Source organism: Oryx dammah, unplaced genomic scaffold (genome assembly GCF_014754425.2).
Source record: "Oryx dammah isolate SB20612 unplaced genomic scaffold, SCBI_Odam_1.1 HiC_scaffold_3, whole genome shotgun sequence".
Taxonomy (NCBI): domain Eukaryota; kingdom Metazoa; phylum Chordata; class Mammalia; order Artiodactyla; family Bovidae; genus Oryx; species Oryx dammah.
In genome coordinates, this window is record NW_024070187.1 from 19,244,692 (window position 1) to 19,264,667 (window position 19,976).

Here is a 19,976-nt window from a genome sequence, read left to right on the forward strand (position 1 = left end):
CTCCTCCCTGGCTCCTTTCAGAGATGATTTATCTACTCTATGTTCTCTCCTTATGCATAAGCTTCTCTATCAGGATAGATGCCATAGTTTAAGCTATAGCAGCTTCACTCAGGTGGAGGACGGGAGCAGGAAGCTGAATTCCCTGGGCCCCATGGTACCTTCCCTCTCTTGCACTTTGAAAACAAAGGGCAAGTTACGGATTTGTCTTAACTCCTTGTCTTTTGTGCTCTCCTATTCCAGGCCTTCCCTTGCCCACTGTGGACCCTGAAGGAGAGGGTTTGGATAGGATGTCGGTTCAGTATGTCATAGGCCACATATGGCACACAGCACGATGGCCATCGCAACATCTAGATTTGCATGACAATACTGGTAGGCACCACTTTCCACTTGAGGGCTCTCCATCCAGAGAGAGCTTGATATTGTTCTCAAATTTATGCCCCTTCAATGAAGAAAATAAAACATTTCTCCATTTAAATTAGTACTTGTTATTTGTGGTTTAAAATAAAACATGTAAATAAACTCTTCAGGGGGAAAAGTTTCCATAAGGGTGTGTATATATACATATATACATGGTATGATTACAGTATCGTGAAATATTTGGGTATGTTCATATATGTCTAGACAATAAACAAAAATATTTATAGTGCTTATTTCTAAGTGGTAAAGCTATACATGTTTATTTTCTTCTATATATTTTTTCAAATGAAAATTATTTACAAAATTGCTGCCAGAGAAGGCAGTGGCACCCCACTCCAGTACTATTGCCTGGAAAATCCCATAGACAGAGGAGCCTGGTGGGCTGCAGTCCAGGCGGTCGCGAAGAGTCGGACACGACTGAGCGACTTCACTTTCACTTTCACTTTTAAGCATTGGAGAAAGAAATGGCAACCCACTCCAGTGTTCTTGCCTGGAGAATCCCAGGGACGGGGGAGCCTGGTGGGCTGCCATCTCTGGGGTTGCACAGAGTCGGACACAACTGAAGCAACTTAGCAGCAGCCATAAATTCTAACAGGAAATTGCAACTGATCTCTTATCACTACAAAATGATTTGTCCTTTTTTCATAAAATACAAAAAGTCAAGTATAACTTCACACAATTAGAGCAGATACGAACAAATCCAAAATAAATACACATAACTTTCTTGTTACATAAATGAAAACAGACTAAATGTGTATTCAAATATATACACATAAATAGAATATCCTTGGAAGGGTAAAAAGAAGCTGCTAATGATGTTTGCCTCTAGAAGATGAAACTGAATAGCTGTAAGATGTTATTATGTCCTTGAGATCTTTGGTATTTTTGTATTATGTGAATTTCACAAATTTAAAAAAAAAAGGAAAAACATGTATTTAAATTTATCTGACTATTCTTTTCAATCACTTCTTGGTCCTTTCCTTACACATAAAACTGTTTTCCATTGTTAGGTTATTCCAGACAGTCATCTGTACCCTGATTCATTCAAGCAAGTTCACTCAGACAAGCACAGGGCTTTTCTCAGTTTTCAACCTCCTTCTTCCAATTTTCACTCTTATAAACGGACTTGCTTCTTCTGGGGCTGAAAACACATGAATCAGCCGCACAGAGAGAAGACATGGAGGGAGTCCAACGTGGTGAACAGTCTTCTCAGCAAGAGAAAAGACATCCATCAGATGACTTCCCAAAGTCCCTTCCAGCCTAACCTGTACATGTGAAATATTTATTTATGTTGCCTCTGGTTTAGCTAAGCATGATTTGCGGATCATTTCCATAGTAACATGAAAACTATGCATTAATTTCTAAATTTTGACACTCACTAATGACAGGTGGCCTATGTGCAAAGTCCATGGTATTGAAACAGGACACGTGGAGTGAATGTCCAAGAAAAAGGCGGTAAAGTTAATGAATTGGTGGTGTAAATGAACTACCTCAGCATGCATATAGATTTAGAAGGATTTAGATTTAGATTCTGAATCCTCTGAATCCCTGAACATGTGTTTTACTTAACCAAAGCTTAAAAGCATAATGAAGTGGGGAAAAGGTGGATCTGACATGAGAATTCTGAGAAACCTCCAACTGATTGCTATTATAACAGTGGAAAGGACATGGACTACTGGACTGAAGCTAATTCCACAAAGAGGAAGGCAGAGAGCACTGAAAGATAACTAAACTTTGGGAAGTGCCGGATGTGAAAAATCAACAAGCTATAAACAATCCAAATAGAATGACAAAGGAAATATTAGTTAGAATTATGAGAATGGTAACTCAAAGTATTAAGAGTCAAAGTTAAACAAGCCAAGTAAATAAACATGTTGCATAACAGACACATTTTATTTTACGTGCTCTGAAGCACCAAGTCTTAGCATTGCTCCTAAGAGTTACATAGGAAGCAAAAAAATACGACAGAAGTGAAAACGCAAGCAAAAATTAAAGAGCATACCCAGGTGTACAGCCCAGCAAAGGCATGTGTACCGGTGGTACTAGCTTAATTCACCAGTGTAGCTGATGGTTTAAAAGAGAAGACGTTCTAAATAAATGTCTTATTCCATTTGGTTCAAAAAAAGATTATTAATTCAAAGGAAGGCATTTTCTTGTATATGTAGTCTTTTTAAATTTTTTTTGTATTGATCATTAACTCATCAAGGGAGAGAGCTTTGGTAAATTGTATTTTTTTTAAACATGTTTCAGTCACACATGCTTTTATACATATTAAATAGTTCAGAGTCAACTTAAACAAGAGAAAGAAGTAAAGACAGAGAATATAGACAATTCTTTTAGGATCAAGAGAGAGTTTTTGTTTGTGTTTTTTAAGATAGCCGATGATGGCGAGAAAAATCCATCCAATAGGCAGAGTAAAACCAATTACACAGGACAGAAAAAGGACACTGGCAGGACCAAAATTCAGAGGATAAAATCCTGTGTAGTAGAGACGTTCTCCTTAATTAAAAGCAGGATCCACCAGCCAGGTTATATGAGTGGAGAGGCAGGTAGGTTTAGACTTGTTGAAGAGTGTGGGCACCTTCTTATTGTGACTATTTTCTCCATGAAATGATAGAAGAGGATGCTAACTGAGAGAAGAAAAAAGTGTCTGAGGTGTGAGGAGCAAGAAGAAGATATGAAAGAGTCCTTTCAGAGACATTTCGGGGGCCCCGAAGAAAATGGTTATGAATTTTAAAAGAGATTGGTTCAGCTGCATGCGGTAAAGGTAGAAAGTATACAGACAATTGAATTTCATTAAAGGCAGCTTTTTTTCAGGCAAGTAAATGAAAGAGAGCAAGAAAAGGGAATTGAATTCATCTGCAAGGAATGATTTTACAATGAAGGCGCCATGGAAACCAGACCAGGTGTGGGCTTGATGAACACGTGAATAGGCAGTGGTGAGCTCAGTAGCTGAGAAGCCGCTGGAGAAATTGCTCTAGAAATTGCTGGAGACAGGACCAGTGGGAGTGAGCTGAGAGGACATGGGGGTTAGAGAAGCAAACTTGGAATCCTGATTCAGAAGGCATGAAGTTACTGGTAGTGATGGTTGTAGGATGTGCCCCTGGAGAGAGCCGCTGAGATGGGGTTGAGGAAATCTCATTGAATATAATGAACAAGTCAAAGAACTGAGTGAGAGTCTGTGCCTGAATGTTAAAATTGCTGAAAATGGATGGCAAAATTAGGTACAGAGAGAGAGAAATTATGGAGACAGTGTGTTAGGTATAAAATTTTCTGAAGAATAGGATTAAGGACTGGACCATAAGGGAGGGTAAATATTTGATAGTGTCTGAGGCCACGTGCATTTAAAAAATCAATATTTGAATAAATATGTAAATAAATATTGTATTAACAACCATGACTATCTGCCAGAATAGAGGTTGCATCAATGAAGCTAGCTTAAATTAAGTGAAAAACACACCAAAAATACTTTAATATATTTAGCAATGAATTGAGAGCAGCTTGTTATCATGACTATAAATGTTATTCTTACTCTTACAGAATTACTAAGAAATTTCCAGATTCATAAAATTGTCTTCTAACATGAGAACTGCAAGAGGATTAAATCAGAATACCAAGGAAGTGTTTGGAACAGGACCTGACAAATAAGTACCTAATAAAAAGTCATGAAGGAGGAAAATGAAAGATGACTCCTGATGAAGGGAAAATGTTTTGCCTATTTGGCCTCTTCACTTTATCAGTTCAGTTCAATTCAGTTGCCCAGTCGTGTCCGACTCTTTGTGACCCCATGAATCGCAGCACGCCAGGCCTCCCTGTCCATCACCAACTCCCGGAGTTCACTCAGACTCATGACCATAGAGTCAGTGATGCCATCCAGCCATCTCATCCTCTGTCGTCCCCTTCTTCTCCTGCCCCCAATCCCTCCCAGTATCAGGGTCTTTTCCAATGAGTCAGCTCTTCGCATGATGTGGCCAAAGTACTGGAGTTTCAGCTTTAGCATTATCCCTTCCAAAGAAATCCCAGGGTTGATCTCCTTCAGAATGGACTGGTTGGACCTCCTTGCAGTCCAAGGGACTCTCAAGAGTCTTCTCCAACACCACACTTCAAAAGCATCAATTCTTCGGCGCTCAGCCTTCTTCACAGTCCAACTCTCACATCCATACATGACCACTGGAAAAACCATAGCCTTGACTAGACGGCCCTTAGTCGGCAAAGTAATGTCTCTGCTTTTGAATATGCTATCTTTGCTTTATACATTGGCTTAAATTAAAAAAAAAAATACATTTACATCAAAGGTCACCTTGATCTACACTGGTTTTCCCTGATTTTTAGACCGGATACTTTACCTGTCATTTCTGAGAAGAGTCTTTTGCTAAGAAATGTAAACTACTGGGGAAGAGATTTAATAACTGATGTTAGAACAACTGACTTACCATGTTTTTATAATCGTGGGGTACATGTTAAGATGCCAAACCCAGAATCCACAAAGTTGGAGATATCTGGCCACTTAAACATGGCAAAAACAAATGAATAAGCCTTAAAGAAGGTTTCAACTTTTTAACCTTAGTCAATGTTAGAAGGCAAAAGACAAACTGAGAAAATCAGCTGCCACATATAAATAAAAGGAGATTTTATAAAACAATAAGAAAAAGACAAGCCATAATTTTTTTCAAAAGGGCAAAAGATATGGATATGAATAAGGATTAAAAAGAAGCAGCTGATGAATATATACTTGTCAGAAGAAACCAAAGGTACCTGGTCTTCACTGTTGTTTATAAACCAATAATGCTCAGCTGTAAAGATGACGCAGCAGCATACCAGCTCAAGCAACGATGTGGCAAGGAAAATTAGAACACTGTCAACTTTTTGGTTTTAAGTAGGCAACTTTTATCAAAATCCTAAGTATGCATATCTTTTGACCTAGCAATTCCACTCCTAAGAATTTATTCCAAGCAGATAAGGTGACAATACCCAAAATATTTGTATTTCAGCATCAGTAATGGTAGAAAAACATTGAGAAGTGTTAGTGGTCATGAAAATAGATCCAACAGACTGCTGAATGTAACAAGTGTATTACAAAATAGCATGTGTGGTTCTGATTATGTTTATCTATAAAATATATGTGTGTGTTTTGATATGCAAGTGTCCAAACTGATGTCTGAAAGGATGTTTCCAACCATGTAAATAGTGATTATCATTGAGTCATGGAATTCCTGATCATTTTTACATTCTGGTTTATGTTTTTGTATATTGTTTGAATTGCATGTGAGGACCACTTACCACCCTAGTGATTTTACATATATGTAAAAGAAAATTCTTGTACCTTTATTCTAATTCCCTGAAAAGTTCTTGAATAAAGAAACATTAACTTATAAACACCTCTAGTTTTGTCTTAGGCTAGTTCTACCTAAGAGAAAATTGTTACCTTACATTCAGGTTCATTTCTATGCTTTATTTTACTTAGCTAATAGGCATAATTCAATTGAGCTCTCAACATAGGGGAGAAAAAAATCCACATAGTTTTCTCTTCTGAAAACTTGACCATCTTTAGATCAAATTAAGTGCTTTGTTCTTAAACTGCTTGAAAACTTAACCACTCAGAGTTTGTTGGCAGTTCCATGGGAATTCAAGAAAGAACACATCAAAATTTCAAAGTGGCGAAAACTGTGAATTTCCATTTCCCCATATCTTAGAATACAGTTTCCCTGATGCTGGGTGTCCCTGTGCTGACAGAAGTCTGAATCTGGTGATGACTTCTGCTGCCTTGAACCCAGGGCTTCAGGGGAAGGGCCATGGCTCCTGCCATTGCAGCGGTAGAGGATAAGGATCCTTGGATACACTTGGGTTCTGTGATTTCCGGGTTCTGGTGATCCTATTTGGAATGGGGTTGGAGGGACCCTCAAAGTTGCATTTACCTGTTTATTTCTCAAGGGCTGAACCACTTCTCGAACGCACAGTTCTAGGTCATTGAGATAGTCCTTTTCCGTCTGTATCAGCTCCTTGATGATTTTCGCACGCTTTGCCATCATTCTCCGAATCTGATGCTCATCCTCCTGAGTTAGGGTCTCAGCCGTGGAACACCCAGCCTGTGGTGTCATCTTTTCTGTTAAATGAAAATGCGTATTAATACACCTGAGACATTCTGTTAGGATTTCTTGTTCTTTGTTACAAACATCCATCACCGCAGAATTATTGATAGCAAGGAAGAAGGCTTAGGTGTCTTCACCTGTGTTCTTGGGAAGTGATGTGTGGATGTTCTCCTTCAGGCTGGAATGCTGTGAAACTGTGAGCAGGAGTGGGGTTTAAGAATGTATATTTCTAACAAGTCAGTTAAAAAATACTTGACATGTCTTGTCTTTAACATACCCCACTGCTACTATAGTAGGTTATAAACCTGATCTTCAGCTAGAGGTAAAAATGTATAAAATCATAGTATGGAACTTCTCGACACATTTGCTTTTAAATCAAGGGAAGATTTTTTAAATTTGTAAATGGAATACTTTCCAATTTGTATCTATTAAAAATAATTGTCCCTCATTCTCAGTAGGTGGTATGTAAATCTCTATAATATGGAAAACAATTACATGTGATTGAGAATTGTCTTTCAGTTCACAATCAGAATCCATGAGGAGTGAGGCAGTGGTAGATTAAATAAATTTCAACCAAGATTTCTTATGCCTCATCTTCAATACTATGCAAATCTTGTTATTGCAAAATTTTTGAACTGCCAAATGGAAATATTTGTTTAAAAAAATCACAGTGCTCAGAAGATGTTGAAATAAGTGGGAAGCCTCACATGTATAGAAGGGTTTTATAGAAGGTATAATGTGAGCAAGCTAAATATCTTCAAGGATGAGTTTCCCACAGTGACGTAAAATTTTGCAAGCCACAAACTAGGTCACAGATGGAATAAAAGTAGTGATAGATAGTGGGGCAGCAAGTATGTGTGTCTGTAAATGAATTCACTTCAGACTTGAAGTCATTACAAACTTAATTTTCATCATAGTCTCTGTAGTTGCAGAAGTAACTTTATTTCCCTTAAAACCAATATGATTCTAGTAACTGATAAGTAAGACATCTTTAGGGCTTTGCAGGTGGCAGTAGTGGTAAAGAACCTGCCTCCCAATGCAGGAAACTTAAAGAGATATGGGTCTGATCCTTGGATGGGGAAGATTCTCTGGAGGAGGGCATGGCAACCCACTCCAGTGTTCTTTGCCTGGAGAATCCCATGGACAGAGGAGTCTAGTGGGCTATGGCCCATAGAGTTGCAGGATCTTCTCTTGGCTGACTCCAGAAAGAGCCAAGACAACCGAAGAAATATAATAGCAGAGCTAATGATTCCACGTAAAGAGAGACTGCCCCAAGAATGTGAAGAGACACAAGAAGTATCGAGCACTCCTCTCTCTCTTGCTCAGTAACTTCAGGAGTCCAGGCAGAGGCTGGAATGATGCTGTGAAGGTAATTCCATCATTATCTGAAAGGTGTACTAGTTTGCTTTTTGGACAATCCTGACTTGAAGGTGAATATGCTTCTGGGTCATTTGCCTGGAAACTATTCTTCCTTCATCAGAAAAGAAGGATTTGACAAATACCATCTAAGTAGTGTGTCTGTAAATGAATTCACTTCAGACTTGAAGTCATTACAAACTTAATTTTACAAAGCTTGGCCATTCAGTGCTAGAGAAATAATCTACATCAGTTTTTGAAGGAGAGAATCATGGAAGGAGCTTTCATATCTTGAAGCAAATTTTGAGAATTTAGAGGTGCTTGATAATTTGTAGTACTCTTATTGGAAGGTATAAAAAGCTTGTCTTTCAGCACCCCAAATTTGAAGGAAAAGTTATAGTGAGATGTCAGTATTGTGAACTCTATTGGATATAAAAGAGGAGGGCAGGTCAGGAGGTGAGGAGATATGTAGTGAGCAGATTGTATTTAGAAACTGACCTTGTGACCTTTGTGAGCCTCCTTTTGACTGTTCCTTTTAAAAGCTGGGGGGTTTGGAGTTAAAGAGCAAAGGGGATAATGGGGGTTCAAATAATCTGTCAGTTTGGGGGGACTAGCAAAGAGAAGGGAGTCTTTTCTGATTTTTGGCCAAGAAATATTCTAAAAATACACTCTCAGGTTCTTGTTAGTTCTCAGTTCTGGAACTCAATTACTTCATCAGTTTAATTTACTTTACCAATTTCTCCAGTTGCTGCACTTTAAATGTACAATCCTAGATTTATTAATTAAAAATTATATGTTCTAATCCTGCACAGTATCTTGTTCAAAACCAAGTTAGGAGGTCACAGTGGTGGAAACAGTGTTAGTCAAGATACTTAACTTCAGAAACTTTTCTGTTCAGGTATAAAAACCTTCTTAGAGAATTCAGAGTGGCGTGATCTTGTGAGCTATCTTGTTTGCTCTTTTGACTCAAGTTTATTGTGGGAACAAAGACTTACATCATTTTCCCCTCCAGTCTCTAAACACATTCTACATCTGCATTTCTTAAACCAACAAACTCATGATACACTGTGAGCACAAGCTTTGTTGTTATAAGGTCCTTCTTGACCTTTAAAACTTTTATCTTTTAATTATACAGTGTTTTTACATATATGCATTTTTATATAAAACTATTTGTAACACATGAATACAACCAACATAGATTACCAAGTCAGCAGTCAGCTGTAATAATCTTTTATTTCTAGATAAAGCCACAGAGGAGCTGAATATTTAGGAAAGAAGGAAAAATAAAACTTCCAAAATGACTATTTTCCAGGAGCTAGCATAAACTAAAAGACTGTGCCAAAACTAAAGGGAAATGGAAGCTAAAAGAACATTTAGATAGTCTTGAATCTTAAGTGGTGGTCCAGTGGTTAGGACTTTTTGCCTTCTAGCACAGGGAGTACAGGTTCAATCTCTGCTTAGGGAGTTGAGATCCTGCATGTTTCGTGATGAAAGACCAAAACATAAAATAATAGAAGCAATATTGTAGCAAATTCAATAAAGACTTTAAAAATGGCCAACAGCAAAAAAACAAAACAAAACAAACAAACAAAAAAACCCATTTAGTTTGTTTTAACCAGAATACTGCTACCATGCATGAAAACTGTAACATGTAACTGATCCTCAACTCCAGCCTCTTTCTTTCACCCTCAAGTTTTATTTTTCCAGCAGTGATGATGAATTTTCACTATTCTAGCCACAAATTTCATGAGGAACATATGTGGAAATTCTTGGCCAAGGAAGTTTATGTAAAAGGATTTTGCAGCAGTTTGGGGAAAGGATAATCAGACTTAAGATCAGCTTTGCCACTAAGAAAACTTGGTGGATAAAAAAAATAGTTAACCTTACAGAGCCTCAGTTTCTTCATCTGTAAACTAGGAATGAAAACCATCACATTGAATGAGCAATGGTATATGGATGTTCCATAGGGTCTTTGCTGCTGCTGCTGCTAAGTCGCTTCAGTCGTGTCCGACTCTGTGCGATCCCATAGATGGCAGCCCACCAGGCTCCCCCATCCCTGGGATTCTCCAGGCAAGAACACTGGAGTGGGTTGCCATTTCCTTCTCCAATGCATGAAAGTGAAAAGTGAAAGTGAAGTCGCTCAGTCGTGTCCAACTCTCAGCAACCCCATGGACTGCAGCCTTCCAGGCTCCTCCATCCATGGGATTTTCCAGGCAAGAGCACTGAAGTGGGGTGCCATTGCCTAAAACCATATAAATGTTAGTTATTTCCAGACACGGGAATAATAGGCTTCCTTTTTCTCTACTCTTGACCTTTTCCACCATCTAGGGCAAATAATGATCTCATTATTTTATAGTTATCAACTTGTCAAGAAAAATGTATGACTTGAGGTGGGTGGACAGCTGTATTCAGATGGGAGAGAAGGAGAAATAGGGGCATGGCTCACGGAGGAAATTGAGACTAGAGCTGACGTTTGGAATCCTGGGTAGCTTTCCTAGGCTAGCTGTATGCATGGGGAGAACCCTCATCTTTTTGAGGGATGAAAAAGCCCCCAAAGTTTGCTTGTGTGGGGCGTGGTTGAGGAGGTTGATGACAGTCTTCACTGATAGCCCATGTTTTGCTTAGAGTTTGTATGTGCTCTTTCTGCTTTGCTATTGTTGCTGTTGCTATTGCTGCTGCTGTTATTGGGGTGATTGAAGGAGAGGTAATTAGTTTTTTCAAGCTATAAAATTATATTTTTGAGGTTAAGTGCCTAGACTTTGTGCCAGACTTCCTGGGTTCAAATTCCACCTCCAACATTAGATCTGTGACCTTGAACAAGTTATTTAACTCTCTGTGCACCAGTCTCCTCATCTGTAAGTTAAGTGATTGTGAAGATGAAATGAGTTAATGTTTGTTAAATACAATAGTGTCTTTAAGAATAGTAGATACTCTGTTAATATTTGCTATTATTATTAGAGGCAATTCCTGTTTATTAGCTATAATATAGTTTTCCCTGTATTTTAGCTGTATTCTAATTTAGTGTGTAAACTTCTCAAAATATTTTCATGCATATGTAATTGTACATACAGAAGTTATAATAATTTTTGGTGAGCATATTATATGTGTATATATATGTATATATACACACATATATACATGTACATACATATATCTTTATTCTTTACAATAACAGTATGATCATCAGACACTGCCATTTATTTGCCTGAGCAATATTTATTCTCCCATTTTTTAAAAAATAAATTGAACTCTGAATGGATAAAAATGTTTACTTCTTAGATTCTTTTTCAAACTATGTCTCATCTTATGGCAAATAAGATGTTAAGCAGAAATCTCTGAGAGGGGTTTCAGGAGTTTTTAAAAAGCAAATTTGGCTGGGATTCTGCTTGTTCCATCCTCCACCCCTTATGGTTCTTGCCTTCTTTTTATTGTCTGGAATGTGAATGTGAATCCTGGAGGGGCGGCAGCCATGATGGAACATGAAGTACTAGTCACAAAGATTAAATCTATATACAATGGACAGCAGTGTGTGGAAAGATGTGAAGTATCTCTTTACTCCTACACTTCTGGTATGAGATACATAAATATCCATGTGTTAGGCCACATTTTTTTCTGTTCTTTTTAGGAAAGTTTATTCCTATGAGATAGATACTTTGGTCTCTAGAAATTCGAGTGCTGCAAATAATGCAACCTACAGTGTGAAACTGGCCTTGCGAGGAGGAAGGCTATCAGGAGGACATTTGTAGTCTGGAGAGTTGGTTACCATTAAAATCCAGTGGCAAAGTATTTGGTAAACCTATATTTCTGCATACCAAGACATATAATTAGAGAATTGGTAGAAAATCAAAATGTTAGCATGTTTTGGTTCTTCCTTTCACTTTCAACAAAAGCTTACCAATGAGATCTGAACTCAGATCGCAGCTAGCCAATCTACAAGAACAGATGGAAGAAAACACCCAAAAAAGATATTCTGCTGGTGGCCTGTAATTTAAATAGCCCAAAAGTCCCAAAATCGACTGAAAATGCCAACCACTCCCATTCTTAAAGGAAAGCCCAGGAAATAGCTTTAGCAGGAGATGAGAGTGATGCCTCAGGGCTTCTTCTTCCATGAAGAGTACTCTGCCATTACAGAGAGGGAAAGCATACCAGCCCGGATAAATTTTAATGGTGCTGAGAGACTTCCAGAGGCCATCAGGCTAGGGAAATTCTATTAATGCCAGATCCCACCTTCTTGGGCCTAATCCCTGAGTCTGACTCATGGTTCTCTGCTAATACCCTGCTGTCCTTCTGAATGGAGAGACTTCTGGGCTTTGGAAAGTATCTCTGGCCATTAGCGGTCCTGACTTACCTCTTAATTATTAATATACTTTCTCCTGGTTTCTATAATCTGGATTCTTGCTCACTGTACTAGGCAGAAAACAGTCTTTCAAGGATGTCCACATCCTAGTCCTCAGAACTTGTGAGTATGTTACCTCACCAGGCAAAGGAGGCTTTGCTGATGTGACTAAGGTTACAGACTCTGAGATGGGGAAGCTATCCTGGATTAATCTGGTGGACCCAATCTAATCACATTCACCATTCAAAGAAGAAGAGAGCAGAGGATAGGTGAAGACTGTGAGGGACTTAACTCCCTATTGCTGGTTTTTGAAGAGAGAGGAAGAGGGCCTAAGGGCCAAGGAACGTGAGTGGCCTTCAGAAGGTGAGAACAGGCTGGCAGAAAATAGGTACCGACAACCTAAAGAGCGAGGAATGGCTTTCCCTCTCAAACCTCCAGAAAGGAGCATGGCTCTATTCACACCTTGCTTTCAGCTGTGAGACTAGTAAGCAGAGACTCTGGCCTTCTTACCTGCAGAAGCTGAGACAATACGTTTGTGTTAGTTCAAACTACTATATTTGTGGTGATTTGTTACAGAGGTGATAGGAAACCAGAATCCCTAAATAATCTGACCCCTGAGAGATTAGTCTGTGTTTAGACTGCCCTTTTAAGAACATTGAACTACACGTTGTAAGATTCCTTCCAATTTTCCATGTTTATCAGTGAATCTTCCTGAGCTATTTGTCCAAGATTGCCTGCATCACAGTAGCTTGAGCTTTGATAATGAAATAGACATGAGATTGTCAGTTAGGTGTTTTCTGTCAGTACAGGTTTTCATTTTTGTTCAGTGTCTTGGTTTCCAGTATAGGCCATAGAAACCACCGTTGGACGATAGGTACAGAATTGGGCAGAAATTTTCTGTTCGAGAGACATCAACCATAAAGCAGAGAGTCCCTGCGATCTGGTGAATTATTGTCTTGAATTCCCTTTAATGGTTTCCCGGAACAACCACACAGTGGCCCCAGTAGCAGTCGCTACTCTCGCAGTGGCTTTGAAGGTTACAGCGATGACAACAGGAAAGAGAAGGAACGGACAGCTATAGGGGAGAGGCACGCTGCTTCAGGTATATTCCACAGACTGTGAAAAATGAACCCCAGCTTGCTGGTAGAGGCTCAGAGAGTTTACAAAACAACAGATAAAACATTTAAAACTATTGGAATGAATGAATAGGCCTTCAGAAATGGTGAAGAAGTTCTCTGAGGTCTGGAGTAAACTTTAAGCTCAGACTAGGGAATTAAGTTTGGAGGCTGCAGCTACCAGTTACCCTGGAGACAGATACAAATACTAGTGTCCTGGGAAGATGGGAACTCTGTTCACGATGAGGAGACAGAATCTGGGCTGGGTCTCTGGGCAGTAGGGGGAGCCTGATTAGACAAACAGCATAAAGCTGGGAACAGAAAGGAAATACACCCAAGGAAAGGTGAACTGGTTCAATACAAATAATGTTCCAGCGGGAGAAATGCTCCAGCAGTGAAAACTGTCTTGTCCCTGGCTCTGGGTAATGATAGAAAAAAAGCGGAGCAGGAAGGAATGTTCCCTAATAGTTCCGGAACAGTAATCGGCTCTCATGTGGGTTTTGGGGCCTGGATTCAATGAATGTTTAACAAATGATTAAGGGCCTATTATAAGCCTGAAAGTGTTCCAGCAGTTGAGGATACAGTAATTTTAAAAATATGTTTTTAAAAACCCCTTTTCTCATGGAGATAAATTTTAGTGGAGGAAGAAGAATATAAGTAAGTTATTTAGTATACAAAAGGTAGTAAGTGGTATGGAGGAAAATACAGCCATAACGGAAGTACTCAAAGGTATGAAATTTTAAATAAGACGGCAGGGAAGTTCTCAAATTAAGCATAGACTTGAAACGGGACAGAGAGTTATGCAGGTATCTGACTCCTTCCTGGTCCTTGAACAGGGCATACACACTCTCACGTTAAAACTTCCCACTGGTTGGTTCCTTTGCTAAAAACTGTGTACGCTAGATACATGAATGACTGAAGTGGGTAGGTGGCTGACAGGAAACAGGAGATACTGGAGGAGAGGGCAATTTTATAAGTATTTTAAACTTTTAAACATCTTTGCAGGGTTGCAGAAAATGTAAAGGCATTGATGTAATTTAGATATTTTTCAGTTAAGAATACCTGTCAAAATTTTGAGGCCAACTATTAAAATAATAAAAATACTATGTAAAGACACATTACCAACAAAGGGATGACAATTAGACTCGTAGCTGCCTTTGCATCAGCATTGCCACAAGCCATGACATAGTAGAGTAATGCCTTTAGAGAGCTGAGAGAAAAATGACTGAAATAACTGTCGACCTCCCTAGCAAAACCTTCTCAAAAATGATGGTAAAATAAGCACATTTTAGAAAGATAGGATCTTAGTTTACCACCGAAAGAGCCTCATTAAAAGTAATTTCTAGAAGACGTACCTTGCCCAGAAGGCTGGGAGCTTTCCAGGTGGCGTTAGTGTTACAGAACTTGCCTACCGATGTAGGAGACATAAGAGATGTGGGTGGGATCCCTGGGTCTGGAAGATCCCCTGGAGGAGGGCATGGAAACCCACTCCAGTATTGCCTGGAGAATCCCATGGACCGAGGAGCCTGGCGGGCTACAGTCCCTGGGGTCGCAAAGAGTTGGACATGATAAAGTGACTTAGCGTGCACGCACGGAGTGCTGAGCCACCAGAGAGGCCCACTGAGAGGGCAGGTGGTGCCAAAGGGGAGAATGAAGTGCAAAAAGGCATAGGCTATAAATAAACAGGGAAAGATGAAGCATATGGAATGTGACTCTAGAAAGAAGGAATCTGAATAGGTGGAGAGGTTGTTAGAATAGTAACCAATGAAACTGATAAAATTGTCTTATCTTTCCAGTTCTGAAATGTTTAATTGCCTTTTATGTTTTACACATTGTAAAAAGGAGCACACCTAAACGTATCATAGAGAAATTTTAAAACTCTAAGTATAAAGAGAAACTCTTATAGGATTCCTGAGAGAAAAAATTTCAGGTGAGAGTAGGACTTGAATTAAATTTCATATATGTAACACTGCGGCTGCTGCTAAGTTGCTTCAGTCGTGGCCGACTCTGTGCGACCCCAGAGACGGCAGCCCACCAGGCTCCCCCGTCCCTGGGATTCTCCAGGCAAGAACACTGGAGTGGGTTGCCATTTCCTTCTTCATATGTAACATTAGATGCTAGAATTCACTGGAATCAGGTATAAAGAATTCTGAGAAGAAAAGATTTTGGTTTTTGCCCCCTTGTTATATATTATTTATGTGAAAGGGCCACTACTTTCAAGTACAGGAGAATCTGGCAAATAGCCACCCTTGTAATCTCTCTGAAAACATTACTTTAGTAAGAGTACCAGTTAAGTGGAGATAGGACCCAAACATCTCAGTAGAGCAGAGATGAAACAAGAGAGACTTCTTGTAGAGACTCACTCTCTCCAAACTCCCAACAAAAACATTTAACAAGTAATAGGATACTGGTAGAAAGTTTAGCAGTATCAGTACTTTGAGGCTAGGAGTTCTCTGGAGAGAGAAGATATGGGCAAAAATGCTCACTATTGTGTCTAGAGAGAAAACAAGGCCTTGGAGGAGTTTAGGTCAAAGACCAGAGGCTTACAGCTCCTGCTGCTGCCCAAAAGGGTCTGATATAAGTCCAGAAAGGAACCTAAGGTGAGCAAATAGAGCCGGTGTTTTATCAAGGCAGAACTAACGCAAGAGATAAAAGAGAACATCAATAAGTATGAGGGTAATGAGACTGAAACAGATGCAGATAGAACAGACACACAAATGACCTTATGAGTATATTAAAATTTTCTCAAAATTTAACGTTTATTATAGTAACTTCAAAAAGAAAGAAAAAGAGTTTCAATGTCAGAAGCAAGTCATGTTTCAAAGTACAAAATGGTTTGGATTTGGAGGACAAGACAATTTAAACAAAAGAGACCTTCTCCTCTTCAAAAAAAAAAAAAAAAAAAGCTTTATGGCAGTTTTAAAAAACCACATAAAAAGGAAAGCTTATAAAAATGAGAACCTGATGTATAAACAGCCTAACTGTTTCAAATATTATACTGGTGCTGGAATGACCTTCAGAGTTACTATATCCTTGTATCTTGCAGGAGCTTGGTCTGTACATCATGTACATCACACATAACTAATGCACTTTAGCTTGGCTTCTTTCTTGGAGAAGGAAATGGCAATCCACTCCAGTACTATTGCCTGGAAAATCCCATGGACAGAGGAGCCTGGTAGGGTACAGTCCATGGGGTCACAAAGAGTCAGACACGACTGAGCGACTTCACTGACTTTGGCTTCTTTCTATCATGTTCCATATGTGTGCTGCATCAAATTTCCTGGCAAAAATGTTATTTCAAGGTAATGTGTATAATAAAATGTTGTCTTGGTGTCCCACAATGTTATTTCTCCTTTGACAGTATCATTAGAATGATACCCACATTGATTAATACTCATCTGCCAATTCACATAGAAACATATGTTGTGGATAAAAATAGTCACACACACTTTCTCCCTCTTATAAAATATAAAGAGTAAAGTGACTTCTTGGTGAAACTCAATATAAAACATGAAAAATATTACTGAAGAAACGGGATAATCGTAAGACTCATTTCTTATTTCAATAATTTCAATAATAATATTTTCCTCTTATACAAAAATATATTCTTTTTTCCCCTATCATTGCAGTAAATATAGATAACTTAAAATTCACCATGTTAACTATTTTTTTCAAGGGCATAGTTCAGCAACATTAAGTGCATTAAGATTGTTGTATAACCATCACCACCATCCTTCTCCAGAATTTTGTCATCTTCTCAAAGGGAAACCCACATCCGTTAAACAATAACTCCCCGTTTCCTCCTCCCCCAGCCTATGACAACCACCATTCAACTTTTTGTCCAATGAATTTGGCTACTGTAGGTCCCTCATGTAAGCGGACTCATAGAACTTTTTTTATGAATGGTTTATTTCACTTAGCATAATGTCTTCAAGTTCATCCATGTATAGTAGATGTCAGAATGTCCTTCCTTTCTTTAGGCAAGAATATCAGATGGGAAAAAGTCACTCTCTTCAACAAGTAGTGCTGGGAAAGTTCAACAGTCGCGTGTAAATCAATGAAGTTAGAACACACCCTCACACCATGCCCCAAAATAAACTCAAGATGGCTTAAAGACTTAACTATAAGACAAGACACTCTAAAACTCCAAAATAGAACACAGACATAACATTCTCTGACAAATCATACCAATGTTTTCTTAGGGTAGTCTCCCAAGGCAATAAAAACAAAAACAAAAGATAGATGAGAGCTAATCAAACCTATAAGCTTTTGCATAGCAAAGGAAAACCATTTTAAAAAATTTGAAAGATAACCTACAGAATGGGAGAAAATATTAGCAAACAATGAGACAGACAAGGGCTTAGTGTATGATCAACTCCAAAATATACAATCAGTTCATACAACTCAAAAAAAAAAAAAAACTATCAGAAAATGGGCAGAAGACCTTAATAGACATTTCTCCAAAGAAGACATACAGATGGCCAGTAGGCATATGGAAAAATTGCTCAACTTTGCTAATTATTAGAGAAATGCAAATCAAAGCTACAATGAATATCACCTCTCACCAGTCACAATGACCATCATTAAAAAGTCTACAAATAACAAATGCTGAAGAAGGTATGGAGAAAAGGAAACTCTCCTATGCTGTTGGTGGAAATGTAAGCTGGTACAGCCACTATGGAAAACAGTATGGAAATGTCTCAAAAAACTAAAAATAGAATTTCCATATGATCCAGCAATCCCACTCCTATGAATATACCTGGACAGATCTATAAACCAAAAAGATACACACACCCCTATGTCCATAGCAGCACTATTCACAATAGCCAAAACATGGAACAAACTAAATGTCCATTGACAGATGAATGGAGGCAGAAAATGTGATACATTTATATACTGCTGCTGCTGCTAAGTTGCGTCAGTCGTGTCGACTCTGTGCGACCCCATAGGCGTCAGCCCACCAGGCTCCCCCTTCCCTGGGATTCTGCAGGCAAGAACACTGGAGTGGGTTGCCAGTTCCTTCTCCAATGCATGAAAGTGAAAAGTGAAAGTGAAGTCACTCAGTCGTGTCTGATTCTTCGCGACCCCATGGACTGCAGCCCACCAGGCTCCTCTGTCCATGGGATTTTCCAGGCAAGAGTACTGGAGTGGGGTGCCATTGCCTTCTTCAAATGGAGCACTAGTCAGCCATAAAAAATGAAATAATGCCATTTGCAGCAACATGAATGCAAGTAGAAATGATCATACTAAGTGAAGTATGTCAGAAAGAGAAAGACAAATACCATATGATATCACTTATATGTGGTATCTAAAATATGTCATGAATGAACATATCTACAAAGCAGAAATAGACTCACAGACGTAGACAACAGATTTGCAGTTGCCAAGAGGGTGTGGAGGAGATGGATAGACTGGGAGTTTGGAGTTGGTAGATGCAAACTATTACATTTAGAATATATAAACAACAAGGTCCTAATGTACAGCACAGGAAACTGTATACTATATACTGTATACTATACTATGATAAACTGTAATGGAAAAGAATATTAAAAAAGAACATATATGTGTATAATTGAGTCACTTGGATATATTTCAGAGACGGGCATAATACTGTAAACCAAATATACTTCAATTTTAAAAATAATTTTCTTTCTTTTTAAGGTCAAATAATATTCCACTATAAGTATAGAGCATATTTTGTTCATATAATAGAAGCTGTTGTTCAGTCACTCAGTTGTGTCTGACTCTTTGTGACCCCGTGAACACTATCCTTCACTATCTCCTTGAGTTTACTCAAATTCATTTCCATTGAGTTGATGATGCTATCCAACCGTCTCATCCTGTTGCTCCCTTCTCCTCTTACCCTCAGTCTTTCCCAGCACCAGTATATTTTCTTAAAGAATATTTTTGATAGTAATGCATTATACACTGTGACTGCAATTATACTAATTATATTGTGATCACCTATAAGAGCACCAGTTATCAAGTACCTGTTATATACCAATGAAAAATATATACTGTATTTCATCTATATATAGATAGCTATATATCTATATCTGTATCTATAATCTTCCTCACAATGCTCCAAATGGAATATCACACTAATTGTTCAAATGAGGAAAGTGAATGCAGTGGCTCACAGAGTATGCACTGATGGGATTCAAACCAGGCACGCTTACCTGTGAAGCCCAGGCTCTCTTCCCTCCTTCACCAGTCTTCTTATGCTGTGATCAGGGTATGCTGTGTTGTATGCAGTAACATTGTGCTGGACAGGCAGACACACAGGTCAGTTCTGACTGTGCCCCCCACTAGCTGTGTGACCTTGGCCAAGTCCCTTGGACTCACTAAACTGCTCCCTCTGTAGAGGAAGACTATGAACAGTCGTGATCGCGGTGATAATGGACGTGCGTGCTGAGTCGCTTGGTCATGTCGGACTCCTGGCAGCACCATGGACTGCAGCCCGCCAGGATCTTCTGTCCCTGCGACCCTCCAGGCAAGAACACTGGAGTGGGGTGCCATTTCCTACTTCAGAGGATCTTCCCGACCCAGGGGTCCAACCTGTGTCTCGTGCAGCTCCTGCACTGCAGGCAGACTCTTTACCAGGAAGCCCCCAGTAATGATAATGAAACATAACATTTCTGAGTGCAGTCAGTCCTCTGGATC

General features: G+C 39.0%; 1 protein-coding gene across 1 annotated transcript in view; it reads right to left on the reverse strand.

Moving 5' to 3' along the window:
• The window catches only part of ARHGEF38 (Rho guanine nucleotide exchange factor 38), a 149,035-nt gene that overhangs the window by 97,348 nt on the left and 31,711 nt on the right, over positions 1-19,976 (reverse strand). Inside the window, exon 2 of the mRNA XM_040237525.1 lies at positions 6,333-6,520. Coding sequence (XP_040093459.1) covers positions 6,333-6,520 — 188 coding nt within the window. The remainder of the gene's footprint in view (positions 1-6,332; positions 6,521-19,976) is intronic.